General features: G+C 46.1%; 1 protein-coding gene across 1 annotated transcript in view; it reads left to right on the forward strand.

The window, feature by feature from the left end:
• Window positions 1–18338, forward strand: part of SORBS1 (sorbin and SH3 domain containing 1) — a 211022-nt gene that overhangs the window by 147197 nt on the left and 45487 nt on the right. Inside the window, exons 16-21 of the mRNA XM_023754890.1 lie at window positions 4906–4953; window positions 5073–5202; window positions 6826–6940; window positions 12194–12277; window positions 16420–16485; window positions 17031–17132. Coding sequence (XP_023610658.1) covers window positions 4906–4953; window positions 5073–5202; window positions 6826–6940; window positions 12194–12277; window positions 16420–16485; window positions 17031–17132 — 545 coding nt within the window. The remainder of the gene's footprint in view (window positions 1–4905; window positions 4954–5072; window positions 5203–6825; window positions 6941–12193; window positions 12278–16419; window positions 16486–17030; window positions 17133–18338) is intronic.

The raw sequence follows: 18338 nt of genomic DNA on the forward strand, positions 1-18338 counted from the left end.
GATGCCTGGCCAGGATCCGTGCCTCCTGCCCCAAACTCCAGCTAGTACTGCCCAGAGGAGGGGCTGAGCCGCTCCCCGTGGTCACCTTTGCTCTCCTAGCTAGAGCTGCCCGAGGCCTCCGCCTAGCAAGCACGGGAGTCTTTGACAGCCGCAAGCTGGTGAGACAGTGGCGGACTCCCTTCCCACCTTCAAGGGCCAGGAATGCCCAGGAGATGAGGTGGTGAGTCTTTCCCCAGCTTTCTCTCCTTTCCTGTTCCCCCTCCTTCAGATTCTATTTTTCCCCCGAATTTGTCTTCTATAGCTACTCTACACCCTGTATTGATCTTTGTTCACCCCTTAAAATTTGATTGCCTTTAACGGGGACCTAGGCAGCTTGAGGAATCTTCCCCCAAGCTCCCTGGGCTACTGACCAACTTGCCCCGTTTCCTATCTTGTAAATTCTTCCTCTTCCCTCCACCCAGACTAGGTCTCTCTTCTTCTTTGAATCTTTTTGCTGGAGGTGTGTGTCCTCTCTTGTGACCCATTTATCTTCTTTCTTCCTAAGTGTGTGGGTTCAAGTAGGAGAAAGAATTAATTTGAGCAGTGGAAAAAGACTGTTAAAACAAGCTGTTGATATTGAGAAATAATTTGAACTTTTCAAGGTCTAAGAAATGCATAAAATTGAAACTTAATTGATATAGGCAAGTGATTATGCAAATACTGCTTTTGGCCCATCCCATTTTGGTCAATTACATAATTTTTATAGAACAATCGTTCTCAACTAGCACTTTTTCCAGTGTCTTTAAGATTGTCATTAATTCTCCAAGAAAGTCTTTTTTTAGAAGTTCATTTTTAAAGTCACTGTGGTTGAAAAGGCAATTATGTGCCTCCTGGCAGTGTAAGGGAGTAGCTGTTCCCAGATGCGGCTGCAGGACAGACTGCCAAAGCCCAGAGTGGAGTCGGGGGTGTGTGGACATCAGAGCCCAGCAGGGTCCGTGGACCCTGGAGTGAGCTGTTCACCCGGTGAATCCCCTCAGTGTTAGAGCTTCCTGGAAGTGGCTGGCACAGGAAGTTCTGAGCGTTGCTGCCAAGGTTTGATGTTTGCAGCTTTGAGGGGCACAGTCAGCATGTGGCTCCACCACGAGCGAGAATCACAGGATCCCGGCTCAGCTCGGCCCACTATGGCATCATTTTAAAAACCCTGGAGAGCCCGAGCCGGTGTTGCTCAGTGGTTCGAGTGTCGGCCTGTACACCCAAGGTTCCTGGGTTCAAGTCCCAGTCAGGAGCACGTCCTGAGGTAACCAATTGATGTGTCTCTCTCACATTGATCTCTCTCTCTCTCTCTCTCTCTCCCCCTCCCCCCTCCCCCTTCTTCCCTTCTACTCTCTGAAAAGCAATGGGAAAAATAGCCTCAGGTGAGGGTTAACAAAACAAAAAAAGACCCTAAAGAAAGAGTAAAGGCAGGATTTCAGACACTGACAATGTCCATGTTCTTGGACAATTTGCGAAATGTTTTATTTAATGTATCTGGACTGTGGTTTAACTCTCTCTCTGTCTCTCCATCTCTCTGTGTCTCTATGGGTCTCTGTCTCTCTCCCTGTCTCTCTCTCTCTCTCTCTCTCTCTCTCTCTCTCTCTCTCTACCTCTTTGTCTCTCTCTGTCTCCTTTTGGCTAACCCTAGTGTATAGACATACAGACAGGTAACCAGTTTTCCCATTCACTGCCATTCTGAACTTCATACCCCTCTACCCCAGTGTGGACTTAGCCTGCCAGGGCTGGAGAGCGAGAAGCAGCAAGCGGGAGATGTAGCAACAGTGACTCGGTTTTGCCCGTGTCCCTGGAGACCAGCAGGAGGAAAACTGAAGAGTGATGGGGTAACGCAGCAAACTTGCCTAAGTGTCACCAGGGAGGGGACGATGCAGAAAAACAGAGCAAAGGCCTCAAGGGCTGGGAGGCAGGCCAGGACGCAGGCAGGACTGAGTCGCAGAACAACACTCTCCCTTGTCTCTTGCATGATATAAATTATAAAGGAATGGCCACAGTTCCCCCGGGACTGGGCAGCTAGGGAGGGTGAACTCAGCACAAGGCACCCATCCCTATCTCAGGGCTTAGAGGCGGCCCAGGGAAGCGAAGTCAGAAAGACATGCTCTGTCTCTTACTGCGAGGCTCCAGGCACATTTCCTGACCTCCCTGGGCCTTAATGTCCTTGTCTGTATGTGAGATATTTATGTATCTCCTATTGCAGAGATTAAATGAGATGATACTAGTACATTACTGGCTGTTATTAGGCACTTAATAATGGGAGCTGCTATTATTTTTACTCATAAGCACGGGTAAAATTTTCTTCCATTCGTTTTGCAAGACTAACATAAAAATTTAAAGAATAGATTATATGTACCCTGGATATTCAGATGAATTAGTACAACTTCAGTTTTCCCTCTTAAAGGTTTGATGAACTGAAATCCACATGCCAGACTTGGATCCCATGACCACTGGGTGGGCGAGGTTTCTTTCCCCACCTGCACCAAATAAGAAATAGCTTCAAGAACATCATTCATTCATTTTCTCTGTTGCCCTCACCCCCATCTTTCCTACTTCTGCTTTTCAAAATACATAAATTGTTTAACACTCCAAGCTATTCCTTTCATCTTATAAGAACTATTTCTCATTTTCTGTTAACAAATCTTCTAGCCCTGGCTGGATAGCTCTATTGCATTGTCCCATACACCAAAAGGTTGCAGGTTCAAGTCCCAGTCAGGACACATACCTAGGTTGTGGGTTCAATCCCCGGTTAAGCTGCATGTGGGAGTAATCTCTCTCTCTCTCTCTCTCTCCCTCTCTCTCTCTCTCTCTCTCTCTCTCTCTCCCCCTCCCTCCCTCCCCTTTCCCTCTCCCTTCCTTCCTCTCTTTCCCTTTTCCTCCCTTCCTCTCTTTCCCTCTCTCCCTCCCTCTAAACATATCCTCAGGTGAGGACTAGAAAAAAAATTAGAAAAAGAATCTTCTAGAAATCCACATTAGAAAGCTCTAGAGAGAAAATATTTTTGAAGATCTCAGGGTTTTTAAAATTTTTTCTTTGAATCTTTAAGTGCCTTTTTCTTCCCCATTTGCTTCTTACCTCAAGAACAGGTAATAGGAATTAACCCTCACGTTACCAGTTACAGAAAGGCTGTAATTCTCCACGGTTCAGAGAGATGCAGAGTTTTGAGCTAAAATGCTAGACTGGATTTTAAGCACTGTGTACATTGGCTCCCAACTAGGCTAATTTTTTCATTTGACATGCATGATTTTTCCAGTCAAATGCCTCCAATCAAAGTTGATTTTTAGTTTTCTTTGACATCATAGCATTTTATCAGTACAGTAATCAGAAGTTCTGTTTAAAACAAAATTCTTCAAAATATATATTTCCAGATGCCACTTTATCTCTTCTGGCCTGTTCTCAAAAGTTAACGACACTCACCCGCTCAGTTTATAGTAGGGAAAGGCTTGGCTGTGTTGATAGAAGGAACCTTAAGCCCTGTTCGACTTTGATGTTGACTAATCCTAGACTTAACATAGAGAGAGGGATGGGGAAGGAGGTGGGGGAGATAACTTGGTACCTGATGGCTTTTCTTTATTTGCGGGGGCGGGGGCGGCAGGGAAGACCTGGGACAGATAAAAATGGGGAGAGGGGAAGGGAGTAAGAAGTGGGGGAAGAGAGGCTGCCTTTGCAGAATACTTGACTCACAATAACAGCTGTTTTAGCTTTATTTACATTGCACAAAATATTATGGCCTGTACTACTCTGAGACTAAAAATGATTTTTATAGTGACAAAGACTTGATTAACACTTAGTCATTAACATGTACTGGATTCTTTGACTTGTCTTTTCTGGTTAGTTCATGTGTTTTGTAAACTTGCTAAGATTTGAAGGGAAGGTATTGGGTCTCAGTCCACATTCACGAATCCTGAGTTTGGGTTAGCGAGACCTCAGAAAATGGGAAAGGCCGACTGTTTCAACACTTTGGAGGGGTCATCGCGGGGATAGTGACCAAATACCTGACATTCTCAGGACACTCCGAGTTGTGAAATCTGTCCCTGTAAGTGCGCCTGTAGTCTCAGTGTTAGTGCAGTGCAGCCACTTGCACGAGGGTTCAGATCTTATCTCGGATCCCAAGTCTGAGAGCCCAGTGCCCAGCTTCTTTAGGGACGTGTCGTGCCCTCGGAGGGCATCTCGCACTACAGAAACCCCTGGGAGTCTGACTTATTCCAGAGCCCAGTTTAGACACTCGCCCCGAGCAGCGCCTTTGCGGAGCAAACCGCATAACCGCACCTGCCATGGGTGTGTTACATCCCAAGAAAAAAAAGTGCCTTGAGGAACCAGGTCGGGTGGAATCAAAATACGATATGGGGGTTTTCTCCAACTGTTCTTTTAGCTGCAGAGTCTGCTTGCTAAATGATACTGTATAGGGAACCTTAGCATATAAAACAGGTCACAGCTGAGGTGGGGAGCTAGAAAACACCTCTTCCCTGACAACCCCACCCAGGAGCGGGCCTGGGGGACTCCGAGGACCTTGCAGGCTAGACCAGAGACTCGGGGTGAGCATCCAGGGAGGTATCTCAGCCCCTGCTTCCAGCTCAGCCAGGCGGGGCCCCTGTTCCAGCTCTGCTTGTGGAAACTCTCCCCACGGCCCTTTGGCTACTTGTCCCCATGCTTTTCTTAGTGTCAGACAGTGGTCATCTCCCAGGCCACGTGACTGTACCTTCCGGCCTGCAGGTTCTGTTTGGGTGGGTGGCTCTGCAAACCTGGCTCCTCTCGCTTAGCTCCTTCCCCTCCATGGGCCCCTGGTGTGGCTGGAAGGCCGTGCAGGTCGGCGGGAGTGGGCACAGGGCGCTCGTTCTCCTGCCTCGGCCGGATTTCTCCTGATTGCATTTTGTTTTGTTCACCAGATGATGATTCAGATCTGTACTCTCCTCGATACTCCTTTTCTGAAGACAGTAAGTGACAGAATTTCCTGAGCATGGGGAGGAAGAGGGAGCATTGGATAAGGGGAAGCCTCTTCCTAGTTCCTGCTTTCACCAGTTTTAAGTCTTTTGTACCCACTTTTCTTCCCCAGCAAAATCTCCCCTCTCTGTGCCTCGCTCAAAAAGTGAGATGAGCTACATTGACGGTGAGAAGGTAGTTAAGCGGTCAGCCACACTTCCCCTCCCGGCCCGCTCTTCCTCACTGAAATCAAGCCCAGAAAGGTAAGTGCTCCTTCTCCCCGACCCACTGTGACTTCAGGCTGCCACGCAGTGTGGCAGCCAGGTCCCACCTCTCGCTGCTGGGCAGCAGCCGTGGGGCCAGGAGTCGGGCAGACCTGACCTGGAGTCCCTCTCTGTCCTGTGTTAGCAGCGACCTTTTCTTTCAGAGTTCATGTTCTTATCTATAAATGGGGACACATTTTACATTTGTCAGGGGTGTTGCAAGGACAAGACAAGGTAGTGCGTATAACATTTCTCAGTGCCTGGCCAAGTATGGGCTTAATTCACGTTGGCTATAACTCATCACTTTTTACCTTCTCACAGGAGAAACCTTAGCTGTAAGCTTTGTCATGTGTTTTTATACTCCCTGTGTTTACTGATGGAGCCCGTAGCAGAGAATATAATTTTAACATGAAGTTACACTTTTTAATATCAGTTTATTTGCACAGTACATATTATTGAGACATAGGCATGGATTGGCTGTAATGATGACGTTAGTCATGTCTTGACACCCGCACGGAATGACCCAGTATTCTTTCCTTGGGTTACGATGCCCATGGAGCATCCTTCTTATGCCATCTGGACTGGTGTCCCACGCATCTCCCACTGCTTCTCAACACAAAAGAGGCTCTTGCCAAAATGAATTATTTTTCCTGAAAAACACACTTAGTTTCACACCTTCATACCTTTTCCATCTTCGTAGACAACTGAATAGCTGTTTTGAAAGTCCCACACATGCACAAGTGGCATCTGCCTCAGGAGTTTGATAATGAATTTGAAAGGAAGGTTGAGTCTGCCTATAAATTCTTTGCAATGGCATTCATCAAACTGGGTGCGTTCTGTGTGCAGACGGGACCACGTGCTGTGGGGGAATATAAGCATATATAAATCATCATCCCTGCCTTGCAGCAAAAACTAAATATAATCACAGTGCAAAGGCAGTCATGTGCGGGCATAAAAACTCTGCAAACAATTTTCAGGGATTCATCTCCTCTGAAACCCACCACTGGATCCGGTCGAATTTGTGTGCCAAAGGCTGCAATTTGGGTGATTACTGGGGTGAAGTGTGGAATAGGAAACAGCACGGTTATAAAGCAAATAGCATTTACTGAGTGGTTACTGTGGACCTGGTGCTTTACATGCACTGTCTCATTTAATCCTTGCAACAACCCCATTTTTCAGATGAGGAAGCTAAGGTAGCAAGAGGTAAAGTATGTAGCCTGGATCACCAGCGAGCAAGTACTGTCACAGGGATTGGAACCACAGCTGACTGGCTCCAGGACCTGCATTCTCTCTCCTTGTACAAGCATGAGTGGGAAGTGCAGGAGTGTTTGGGGGATGATAAGCTCAGGAGAGCAGAGCAAGCTTTGTGCTTCCCTCCTGCCTCCCTCTCTTCTCTGCTTCCTGGTACCTGGTTCCTGGTACCTTAGGCCTTTTGTGAAGCAAATCCAGAGCTTTAACTGGTGGTTTTGAGAAGGGAACCAGCACAACTAAATGCTTTGCACCGAGTCCGATTTTATGCTTTGGATTTAAAAATTCCTTGATTAGACTACAGTCAGCTAAAGTCAGAACATGTTGGATGCCAATTTTCATGAAAACAGCTCTAATAGGATTTTCTTTCTACAGAAACGACTGGGAGCCCCCAGATAAGAAAGTGGATACAAGGAAATACCGTGCAGAGCCCAAAAGCATATACGAGTACCAGCCGGGCAGGTCTTCCGTCCTGAACAACGAAAAGATGGTAATGTGGATATTAAAGTCCCTTTGTCTCACCCTATCGTGTTCTTTGATCCGGATGCATTGTGCACTTGCATCCCCTTCTTTCTTCCTCATTGAGATAGACTTGCTTTGTTTAGAAGACAATGAAAAAATGAAGTATTTTTACCCTTTTCATTTTTGCAGGTGTTCGTAACATAAGTCCTGAGAGTCTGCTTTGAAAGAAGCTCGTCTTGTGGCTTTCTGGCGCTTTTTGTGCATGGTTCTAACTAATTTAGAATTTTCTATTAACATAAAGATTGATTTTGCTGCTGTCTTTTTTTAAACATCTAACCATTGATTTGGCAGGCTTATTACTAACTGGACTAAGTTCGTGGTGTGTGTTTTTAAGTGCCTCTATTTGAACATGCATAAATTTTGTAGAAGGTACTACTAGTACATCACTAAAAGCTAAAGTAATTAAGACGATGTTGTGATTTGAGGGGGGAAAGCCCCAGGCTGTTAAAACATGTGTTTTAGGTCTTCCTTTTCCGACATGTGCAGTATCGAGGACGAATTTCATAGTCAGTCTGATTTATGGTTCACATCTCTTCTAAGTGGGGAAGTGGCCTGTGGGGCAGAGCAGACCACCCTGGAAAAGCGGCCTCTTCTGTGAAACGGGGAAGGATTTGTACAAACCCATCAGTTTCCTACCTGCCCATCACACTTCCTTTTATCCATCCTTCCTTTGAAAAAGCTGGTTCAGAATTCTGATCATGGTTAAAGGGATTCTCCAAAGCTCCGTGCCACCGCAGCCTCCGCCGGGCCTGCAGGATGGAGCTGTCATGCTGGGAACTGGATTGTATTAAAATGCTGTTACCACACTGAGCACAGAGCAAGTAACCCCTGAGGTATGGGGGCGCCTTCTTCTCCCTCTGCCTCTCCCGTGCCACGTGATTTTCAGGAGCGATTGACTTCACTTTGACGAAGATAAAAGTTTGACATCTTTGAAAGCACAAAGGGATCAGTAATTTTAATTAGGATAAAGCAGCCTGCAGACATGCTCCCGATTGTCATTCCTCAGCATTTTCTGTGCACTGCAGCTATTTTAAGCAAAAAGTTCAGAGAGGAGCGGAGAATGTTGCCTGTGGCTCCACCCTTCACTGGAGGCTCTCTCCGTGTTAGAAGATGATAACCTCATTAGGTAACCTTCCCCACAGGTGTTCCAGGAGAGAAAGTCATGCTCTGGGTATATTCCTGACACTGGAATAACAAGTCAGGACACGCCGTCACATATCAGTGCACGTGAACCATCTCAGAGTCTGTGTAGGCCTTTGGGTGCATTGTTTTGGCAGTATTACTATTTACAGATGGTCACTTCTCTCGAAGCCTTGCCCCTAAAATTTCTTGTTTTCCCCTCCTGTCCTTAGTTCCTAATAATTTGACCACCAATTCAGAACTAGGAATAAAATAACATAGTTTTGTTTCGTTCCTTGATATCACCGTGGTTATAAATATCTTCCATGTGTTTACAAACCCAGAGAAGTAACACATAGTAGCCCATAGGCGCCCTCTTTGGGGACCTGCCCTGATCACACGCATGGATCGCAGAGCACCATCTGTGTTCCTACCCAGAAGCCCCTGTGCTGTGCCCAGACCGAGGCCCATCCTGTCGTGGGACGTAGCTCCAGAGGGCCCATCACATTGCATCCGAGAGCTTCCACTCTCAGCGCTCTTCCTCCAGAGACTTCGTTTCAGAGAGAAATTTCAGTCAAACCTCATCTTTGAGCCACTCTTCACGGTAGTCAAGTTAGTCCTTTATGTTTGATTTCTTTCTCACCTATCTTTGAACAGGAAAGTTGAAACGTTGGTTTCAGTGTGTGAGTCTTGCCTTTTGACATCCTGCATCAGGTTTGCCAGAATTTGAAGACAAAACTCCCACCCCCAGCTCACACACACACACACACACACACACACACACACTAACTGTGGATGAGCATACTAACTAGCGACAGGTGTAGAATCTTTCAGGAATACACAATTCCTTTTGGGGAAGGGAGGGGAGAGTAGGGGAACCATGCTTTTGTTTCCAATTTGAGGTACTCGTCGTGTCTGCTTAAGCCTGGCGATTTAAGTTGTGACCTCATTGGCACACCTATCTCTGTGTGCAGGAAGGGTTGAATGGCAGACTGTAAAGGCTGCCTTAGAGCTCATCTTTTTCCCTGGAGCAAATGCCAACCACCAAGATAAATAAAACACTATACCACCTTCAGAAACCCCACCAGGAGACGCACAGATTTGATGAGCTACTCGGCTACTTGGCAAGATCATATGAAGTTCTTCATAACTGTTCGGCCTGTCTTACCGTAGTGTGAATCCACTTCCTCCTCTTCTGGCCTTGGGATTGGAGATATTGGTCAGTCCCTGCTTGGTCAAGAATAGCCGTTTCAGGCTTTGTCCCTTTTACTTTCCTCCCAGCCCCTTACAGGACTTTGACTCAATTCAACAAGTACAGAGAGAATAACTTTTATATGCCAAGCCCTGGGTTAGATGTTGGGGGAGGAGTGGGAAGGAGAGACACTGGCGTAGTCATTTCACAACTTATATTTGCAAGTGTACAATGAGGGGATTTTCTCAATTTGGTTTTTTCCCAGTTCAGGGTCACTTTGAGTTCCTCCCTGGCTTTTCAGGTCTGTCACTTAGCCCCGTTTTAGTATCATCTGCAAACTGAGTGGGCCCGCCCCCTCCTCGTGGGGAGTGGGAGAAGTGCAATGTGGCTAACGAGCACCCGGACTTGGAAGACCGAGTTCTGAGTTCATGTTTCGGAGCAGGTCCTTTAACCTTTCTGAACCTCGGTGTTTTCATCTCAACCAGAAGTATTATCTGGCCTGAACTGAGGTCATGAGTGAGAGGATTGAGGGCAAGAATCTGGACAAAAGAACCCTGAACATTATGAAGTGCTGTGCCAATGAACGTACCGCATTCAGATTACTATTTAATTAAAAGTTGAAGCTGGTCTCTGGCTCCTATTCAAGCAACAAAACTGTCCTTGAGGAGAATCAGGCATTTTCCTGGCAAGGCACCCGCCCTTTCCAAGGGTTTTGCCAGCTGGGAAAAGAGGAGCCCGGCCGAGAGCCCTGAGCCTGGCATTGTGGAGCCTGCCCTGCCTGCCGTCCCGGGATCCTGCTGTGCGTCCGGAAGGATCTGTGCTGTTTGTCCGTCCCACCACCGATGGACAGCTGAGTTATACATGGCCCAGTCAGACGCAGACGGCAGCTGAGTTACGCATGGCCCAGTCAAACGCAGACGGCAGCACTGTGTGTGTTACCGCTCACTTCCTGGACAGCTCGAGGGACTGAGGCTGCTGCCTCAGCCGTGGGACACTTTGCCAACAGCCTTCAGCGATAAAATGGGTTAATTCTTTCAGGACCAAGTACCAAAGCATTCAGGCAGTTTCCTGAAAGAGTTGGTACATTTTATTTAAAAAAAAAAAAAAAAGCCTAACCTATTCCCAGAGAGCAGCTTATAAATAGTCTCTAAAAATAATAAACATGAAATAGGTTTCATGAAACCCCATCATATAAGGACCTAGGATGTCCCAATGCCTTAACTGTTTCTCCTGAAGAGTATGGGTACCGGGCCTCATCTCCCTGAAGAGACACAGAATCCATTCTTTTACATGGTTACAGAGCCCACTGAGGAGGAGCACCGCGTCTCCTTCACGATTTAAGCCCAAGTCCCTAAAGACGGTGGGGGAGGTTTTAAGCTGGACATTTCCCTCTGGTTTCAACTAACGTATAGTCAGTGAATTTCAGTTAAAGGAACGTTCTCTGTCATATCTTCCTCAATTTAAAACAAATGTAGGGAAAAAAATTACAGTGACAGTTCTGATGGAAATAAATATTTTTATTATACTTGCAAAAAAATAAAACAAACATAGGAATAATAGAAAGGTTCTTCTAAGGATCTGAGAAGAGGAGATGGGTGAAGGTCACTGAGACGGGTGCAGCATCCCTACAAGCTGCAAAGGCCTGAACGTTAGGAGAACCGAGTCCGGGGGAGCTGCTTGGGAGCAGGCGCACTGAGGAGTCCACAGCCCGCAGCCCCTCCTGCTGTGCTGGGACCTGAGGGAGTGACGTTGCTTACAAAACATTTCATATTTCATACTGTTACCAGAAAGTCCCCCCCCCTTGTGACTATCAAGGTTTTTTGAAACATAGACATGTATGAATTTAATTGGAATTTAATTAAGCCATGAGCCTCTAACACTTTTGTCTGCTGTGAACATATCTCCAGTTTATTAAGGGGAAACATGATTTGCTTTCCAGGCATTCATTTTTAACTAATTATTGCCAGAAACACACGTTATTCCACAGCAAGGTACTAGGACTTTATAAATACTTGATTAAATATGAAATCCCCTGGGGTCCATTATCACTCTTTGTGAACTACCTCTGAGAATTCTATAAAGTGGGAAATCTAACTTATTTTTGTAACATAACCCAGAAGTTTTCCCTCCCCTGTTCTGCTATCTGTCGTGTTCAGCTTTTCCCTCGCTTTAGTTTTCCCAGCTCTTTAACATTTACTTGTTAGAACATAAAGTATATTCTATCTGTATCCATCCCCTCGGGAGCTTGTTTAAGATGTTTTTTCACTCGTGTCCTCTGTTGTTACTTATATCATCTTTCACTTTACTGTGTAAGGGACATGGTTTCTCACCTACTCATGTGCCATTAAAGATGCAGTATTAACAAATTGGCTTGGATAAAAGTGTCAAAATTTGCGTTTATTTTGAAAACCTTAAGGCAGCCTTGCAAATAAGTACTAAAACTGTACTAGCCCGTAAAAATTGTTTGCTCTACTCACCTGGCATAAGTGGCTAAATGTTTGGTGTGCTCACCAGGTTATTTGCTCATAACTAATAGTTCTTGGTGAAGAGGAGATGAGGTCCTTCTTTTCTCCCACAATATGGAAATACTGCTATCCCCGCATTCGTATTTGTGGGGGGCAGCAGTGTGTGCAGAGTTCCCCGTCCACACTCCATCCTCCTGCCTTGGGACTGAGCGTGATGCGCCCACTGGTCCCTCGCTCGGGGGCCCTGTTTCTATAAACATGTCCTTCCCCATCTGTTTTAGCTCCATGATGTTGCCAGTGTCCGTGGAAACGGGTGATTGCTGCTATTGAATGCAGTTCTGTATATATCTGGAAACCACTGCATCTCTACTGGCCTGTTCCTATGTAATCTTTGCATAATGTTATCCTTCTCTCTCTTCCATTTCCCTGTCACCAACCCCTATAGAGTCGGGATATAAGCCCAGAAGAGATAGATTTAAAGAATGAACCTTGGTATAAATTCTTTTCGGAATTGGAGTTTGGGAAACCGGTAAGTTTAATAGCTTCAGTGGTTATAGACATTTTTAAAAATCATGCTGTTGCTGCATTGTCGCTGCTAAGGAATCAGATCTGTTTGTAAGGACTTCGGGGAGTGGGGAGCCCGTGTCGGTTGTCCTGGTGGGATTGTCTAGTCTCACTACCATCTGTAAGCTTTCCGTTGCTTTACTTCACCAAGAAAGGACAGTGAGCTCCGGATTTATTGCCAGAAAATCCCGAGAGACACAACTAGATCCTAGCTTGTCTTAGTCCCTCCCACCACTAGCAACGAATGCCACGTGCCTGTGGATGACATTAAATTGGCCATCAGTTCAGGTCCTTGGCCAAAGTCCTTATGGCAAACTGAAGATAAGCAGGACAGCGCACCACAGGTGAGCAGACCAGCATGGCCACTGCCTCGGATAGAGCTTCTAAAAGCACCTGTGCAAGGGGAGTGTTGAAGCCGGCCAGAAAGGGTCTATGCAGATGTGATCCACGATTACAACCCCATGTCGGGTAACTTTTAGGGAATGAGCTCTATGAGTTAGGATAACATTTCCCAAAATTTGAAATGAGAGTTAGGAATTCTAGCAAGTTTAGTGTTGAGCCTAATAATATTCCACAGCTTCCCCCGATGTGTCTGAGTTGGCTTTGGTACCAAAGGATTTGGGGTACTTAAAGGAGGGTTTCTTAGCCCTGTACTCGGAGGAGTACCCACCAGAAGGGAGAAGGGAGCTCATTTTTCCACCGGAGATGACTGGAAACTGACTTTAAAACTCCAGTTACTTTAAATGTTCACCACTGCAACTGCAAAAAGCATTTACAAGTGGGGGGTTAAGCGTATAAACATAAAATATTTCATTAGATCAGTGGTTCTCAACCTTGGCTGCACATGAGAATCACCTGGGAATCTTTTTAAAATCCTGATTTCGGGGCCTCATCCTCCAGAAATTCTGTTTCTTTGTTATGGGGTGAGGCCACAACATTAGTAACAAAGAAACAGAATTTCCGGAGGATGAGGCCCAGAAATCAGGATTTTAAAAAGATTCCCAGGTGATTCTCATGTGCAGCTAAGGTTGAGAACCACTGCATTAGATGTTCATGTGAGACTTTAAGCATTGCCTCTAGTATTTGAGTCACCGTGGTTTGGAATGATGGTTTTATCTGCAGACAGGAATTAACTTTATAGTTCAGTAAAATGTTAAATTCCGTGGTGTATATTTTTATTAAGATGAAGACAAAGACAAAGTAAGCTGGTGCTCTGGGATTTCTCCGTTGATTTAGCGATGCTGAGCTTTGTTTCAAAGTTCCTGCATCTTCTGAGAGGAGCACCTCACTTGCAAACATCCTGCTGTAGGACCAGACATTCCTCCCGCCTTGTCCCTCCTGGGACACTGGCTCCTAATCGCAGCTAAGCTGTCCTGGGTGAACAGCGCCACCTAGTGACCAGTGGAGAGGGAAGCGTCTAACCCAGAGGGTGCCCCATCTCCCCTTCCCAAAGCTTTGACGCACACCTCACTTCTCCTTTCTCTCCCTTTTTTCCCTGCTGTCCACCATTCAGACATCAGTGGAGTCTACCCAGGCAGTCTCTTCCACATTCAAATATTTAACAATATTGTAACCCTTTTCTTTTTCTTAAAACCTGCTCAGTCATCTCACAGAAAATCCTTTTGATATATGTAGTTCCTCCCCTCTCCCCAGTGACTGGTATATATAATAATATATATATTATGGTATAATAATAATACCATATTTCCATCAGGGAAAACAAAAGCTATTTGCTTCAAATTATGTATCAGCAAAAGTCCATGCCATGGAATTTCGAAGTCCATTCAGGTCCACAAATTTCTAGCCGTCTCCTCATTGGCCAAAATAACTAAAATAGTTTTCTCTTTAATGCTAGCTTTTAGGAAACATGAAATGATTCTAATTAATCATTTGTTTAACCAAATCTGTCATTGCAAATAATCCTGGTTTTGTCAGCAAGAGACAGTACGTCTGCCCCAGCGCACACTAAGCCGCTCTCTGAGAGCTCGGTGAATGACACCGCTTCTGCGGGAAGCTGGTCTGAGTGCCCCCAGCCACACAGATCCTGGGAGCACAGCCCATTCGTATCCTGGGACCTCCTGTCATTCGTATCCCCAACCTGTTGTGCTAACTGCCTCTTAATTATTTAAAGAAATGCTTTTCCAAAATGTCATTTCTCTCAAGCCACGAGTGTTCCTTACATAGACCTTAGAGTCCTTAAAGGGGACTGCTCCTTTTTGTGCAGGTCTTTTAAAGTAATGAAAAGTAAAACTTTTAAAGACTTACCAAAATAACATAATCGCTGTCTATCCGGAGGGAACAGTGTTGAGACCACAGTTCCGATGGTCTGAGGCATTCGAAGGGTGGGCTTCCTATCTAGTTGAACCAAGTTGAATCTCCTGGCAGATTTCTGTTTTAGCAATTTCTGGATGGCACTCTCAGCGTTTGGTAAGAAGGGGAGGTGGGGAGAAATATTTTTCTTCTTTTCACGTCTCTCCTACCCCAGTCGCTCTGGGCCATACAAGGGTAAGAGACATAAATGAACATGGCATAAACCAGGAAAGTTGTTTTTGAAGGTTTTGCCGTCATTCAGAAGCAGAATGAAATTAAAACTCCTACCAAAGCGTGTGGGTCATCATTTCTGCTTTTTATTCCACACCCACTCGACCCCCCCCCCCCCCCGAGTGAGGAAAGCCTGCCAGGACTTTGATGCTAGACCTTCATTTACCCTGGACCCCTTCCTTCTTCAGCCCCTTCACTGAAATCCACCAAACACGCTGACACTTGAGCAAGAGCTGACTCTAACGCCGTTCAGCTCTAACCGGTGCTGTGGAACATCAAGTCGTTCCAGACTCCAGGGGCCATTTGGGGGAATGTTATTGACAACCAATTTAATTTGTAAGCACTGTCTTATTTTTTGTAGTCAGGACACGTAGGGAGACTGTATATGACTTTCAAAGGTCTCCTTCCCATCTGAACCATCTGTGAAGTGTGTAAAGCGCTTAAAGAAAAATGATGATTGTTAATAGCACTTACTTTATAAAGTGCAGAGTATATGTCTACAGAGATCGCATTGCTGTCCTGCTGCTGTGGGTAGTAAATGCATCTTGAAATCAGATTACTTTTCATTTGCAAATGTATTACTAAGAGCCTGGGTGTCAGCTTCACACCCCCCCTCCCCCCCCCCGTACCCCCCTCTCCCCCCCAACTTCTACAGAAATTGATGTGATTTCTATAAGTAAGCTCACGGCAAAATGTCACAATGTAAACCAATTTGAATAAGCTTCCCTAATTGGTTATAATGAATATAATTACAATATTCCAGGAGCTATTAAGTGACAGCAGAGGGGAGGGGGAGCTGTATGAGAAATTTCAAGTCTAAGTGGACAGAACAGACGGTTCACCTGGGGGCAGAGTAGCTTGTAACTTCCAGTGTCCTACGTTCGAACCCCTCCCTCACTAAACGTTACAACGGTTCTCCTGGCAGATTTCTGTTTTAGCAGTGTACCCTAATTCTATCGTGAAGAGTTAAAGGAAAAAACAAAAATAGCCTTACAGTCCGCTGTTTAAATGCAAAGTAGAACTCTGTTCTCTAAGGGAGATGGAAGGTATGGCTCTACCACTAGCAGTGTTAATGTCTAAGCAAGCAGGGAACGATGATTAAAATTGCCTAGTCACACCGTGGGAAACTTAACACCCATCTGGTACACTTGCCACAAACCACAGAAAACACATTCAGTGCAATTTACCCTCCACTGGCCAAAGCTCCAGATTGCCACATTGAGGAGCAATGAGTTTCACGGTGGAGAAGCCTGCTTCAGAAATGCGGGCTCTCAGTGGCCATCTTAGTTTGAAAACAACAATGGGGAATTTTGAAGGTTTCGATTTTTGTTCAAATTGGTGTTAATGCTTTTTTTTTTCTTTGTGTCTTTTAAGTTTGCAATATTTGGACTCCAACCATGATCTGCTCTTGAGACAGAAACGTAGAAAGGAAGCTCCCAGTTAGCACCCACGCCCGTGCTTAGCTCCCTGTTGATGAGTCCTCCTGGTGTGCCCCTCTTTGTGTGAGCCGGTCTCCGTGTCTGTCTTTATGCTCATTTCTCCATTTCCTCCTCTGCTTCCCATCAGCCTCCCAAAAAGATATGGGATTATACTCCTGGAGACTGCTCTATCCTTCCTAGAGAGGATAGAAAGGTAATGCGTGCCTCTCCGGGGGCTGTGTGTGTGCTCCTGGCCTGGTTAGTGTGAGTGTGCTGTGGGGTTTTGCTCTTATTTTCTTCAATCACTGTTTTTTTAACTTGATAACTTTTTTTTTTTTTTGCTTGGTGATAAATCTATTTAACAAAGTCTCTGAGATATAGACTGCTGTATAGAGGTGTGTGTGCTTTTTAAGCAATGACTTACTCTGACATGTAGTATTTGTCAGTCACCAGACTGAAAAGAGAGACAGTAGGTATTTCCTCCCGGCAGGTGTTGTGGTATTTGTAGTTCTCTGTAGCCAGGAGAAGAGAGTTTTGAAGCTCTGATTACCGTGGGGCTTATATTTTCCATGCCTAACGCTGCATTCTCTGTTCTCGTGGCTTTTGGTAATTTCCAGTGAGCTCTTTGTTTAATCTTGCCATCTCTGCATTATTAAAATAGAACCCTAAGAAGATTCACTTTTCAAACTTAACCTTCCATTCTCTCTGCCTGTCGCCTAAACTAAAACCCTCTTTCTCATCTTTTCTTTCTCGTGCCAGACTAACCTAGAAACAGAGCCCACCCTCTGCCACACAGAGTTAGAGGCAGATGTAGGAAAAACGGAGACGCTTAGTAAAGCCGCCCGTGCAGACCTGGCGCAGGTACTTCTGAGTCTTCCTCCTGCCGTCAATGCCTGTCCCGGCGCGGTTCTGTCTTCTTGGCTCTGCGGTTTGGGATGTCGCTGAGGAGGGGACTGTCTCGCTGATTACTGTGAAGTTGCATGGCTTTCTGGCTGCTGTTTCCCATCCCCTTCCCCCAACTTCAGTTTTGCTTTGGTTTCTTTGGAGCTTGGCATCTTCTTTAAAGGGGGCTTTCCAGGTATCCGTGGGGTGGCTGGTGATATCCATGCTCCCCCTCTCCTCTGCTGTCAGGGGCGGCCCTCTTCCTTTCCTGCCTTCGCCTTGGAACGCCTTCTCGGGGTGCTCAGGGAGCCGTGTTTGGCAGCTGTCATTTTTGCAGCCTTGGGAGGCGCCGGCCTCGGAGATCGTTCTCCAAAGAGTGGCAGCGATTCGAGCGCTGCTTACTAAGTGCAGGCGCTGCCAGAGCAGCCCTGCGTGTGGTTTGAAAGGTCAGAAAGTTCTCAATGAAAAAATGCACTCCAGGGGCCAGACCGCCGGGCCACAGGCAAGCATTTGAAACTCGGCCTGCACTGGTATTTTTAAGTGGAGCGGTGTCAAAGCGTGGTTATTAAAGGCTGGGTCAGGAAGAGAGGGAGTCCAAGGTAAATGGGCCCCCAGCGGAAGGAAAATACCCAGTGTTTGGAGATCTGCTCCTAGGGCTCCTTGGAGAAACAAGAGAGACCCTTGAAGGAAAGGGGATCTTTACATCAAATAGGAGAGGAATGTGGGCACTGCTCAAGGCTGGGAGGGTCCGCAGACCACGGTGGGGAGCGTGGAGGTTGTGAGCGGAGCTAGGAAAGCAAGGAGGGTCAGACCACCAGCGTGAGTGACGAGGCACCAAAGGTCATGTGAGTGCCAGGGACGTAGCCCAGGGAAGGAGCGGAAGCGGGGGTTACAGCTGCGGCCACTGGGGGACAGGATGGAAACAGACAAGTGAGCCCTTGGTCCAGACAGAGGGAGCCGTGGGGACATCAGTACGTCACATAAGAAAGATGGGGAGAAAGTCGGCGCAGAGGTTAGATGAAGGATTTGGTTTTAGGTCATTTGTTTTGAATGTTGGTTGGGTATCACATAGGGGATATGCAGCTGACAGTTTGAAATGTAAGACTAGGTTCTGTGAGACGGGCAGAGGCTTACAAAGGCAGTTGCAGTCCCCTGAAGAGAGGTGATGGTTGACGTCCGGGAACA

The sequence above is a fragment of the Myotis lucifugus genome, unplaced genomic scaffold (genome assembly GCF_000147115.1).
Source record: "Myotis lucifugus unplaced genomic scaffold, Myoluc2.0 scaffold_66, whole genome shotgun sequence".
NCBI lineage: Eukaryota > Metazoa > Chordata > Mammalia > Chiroptera > Vespertilionidae > Myotis > Myotis lucifugus.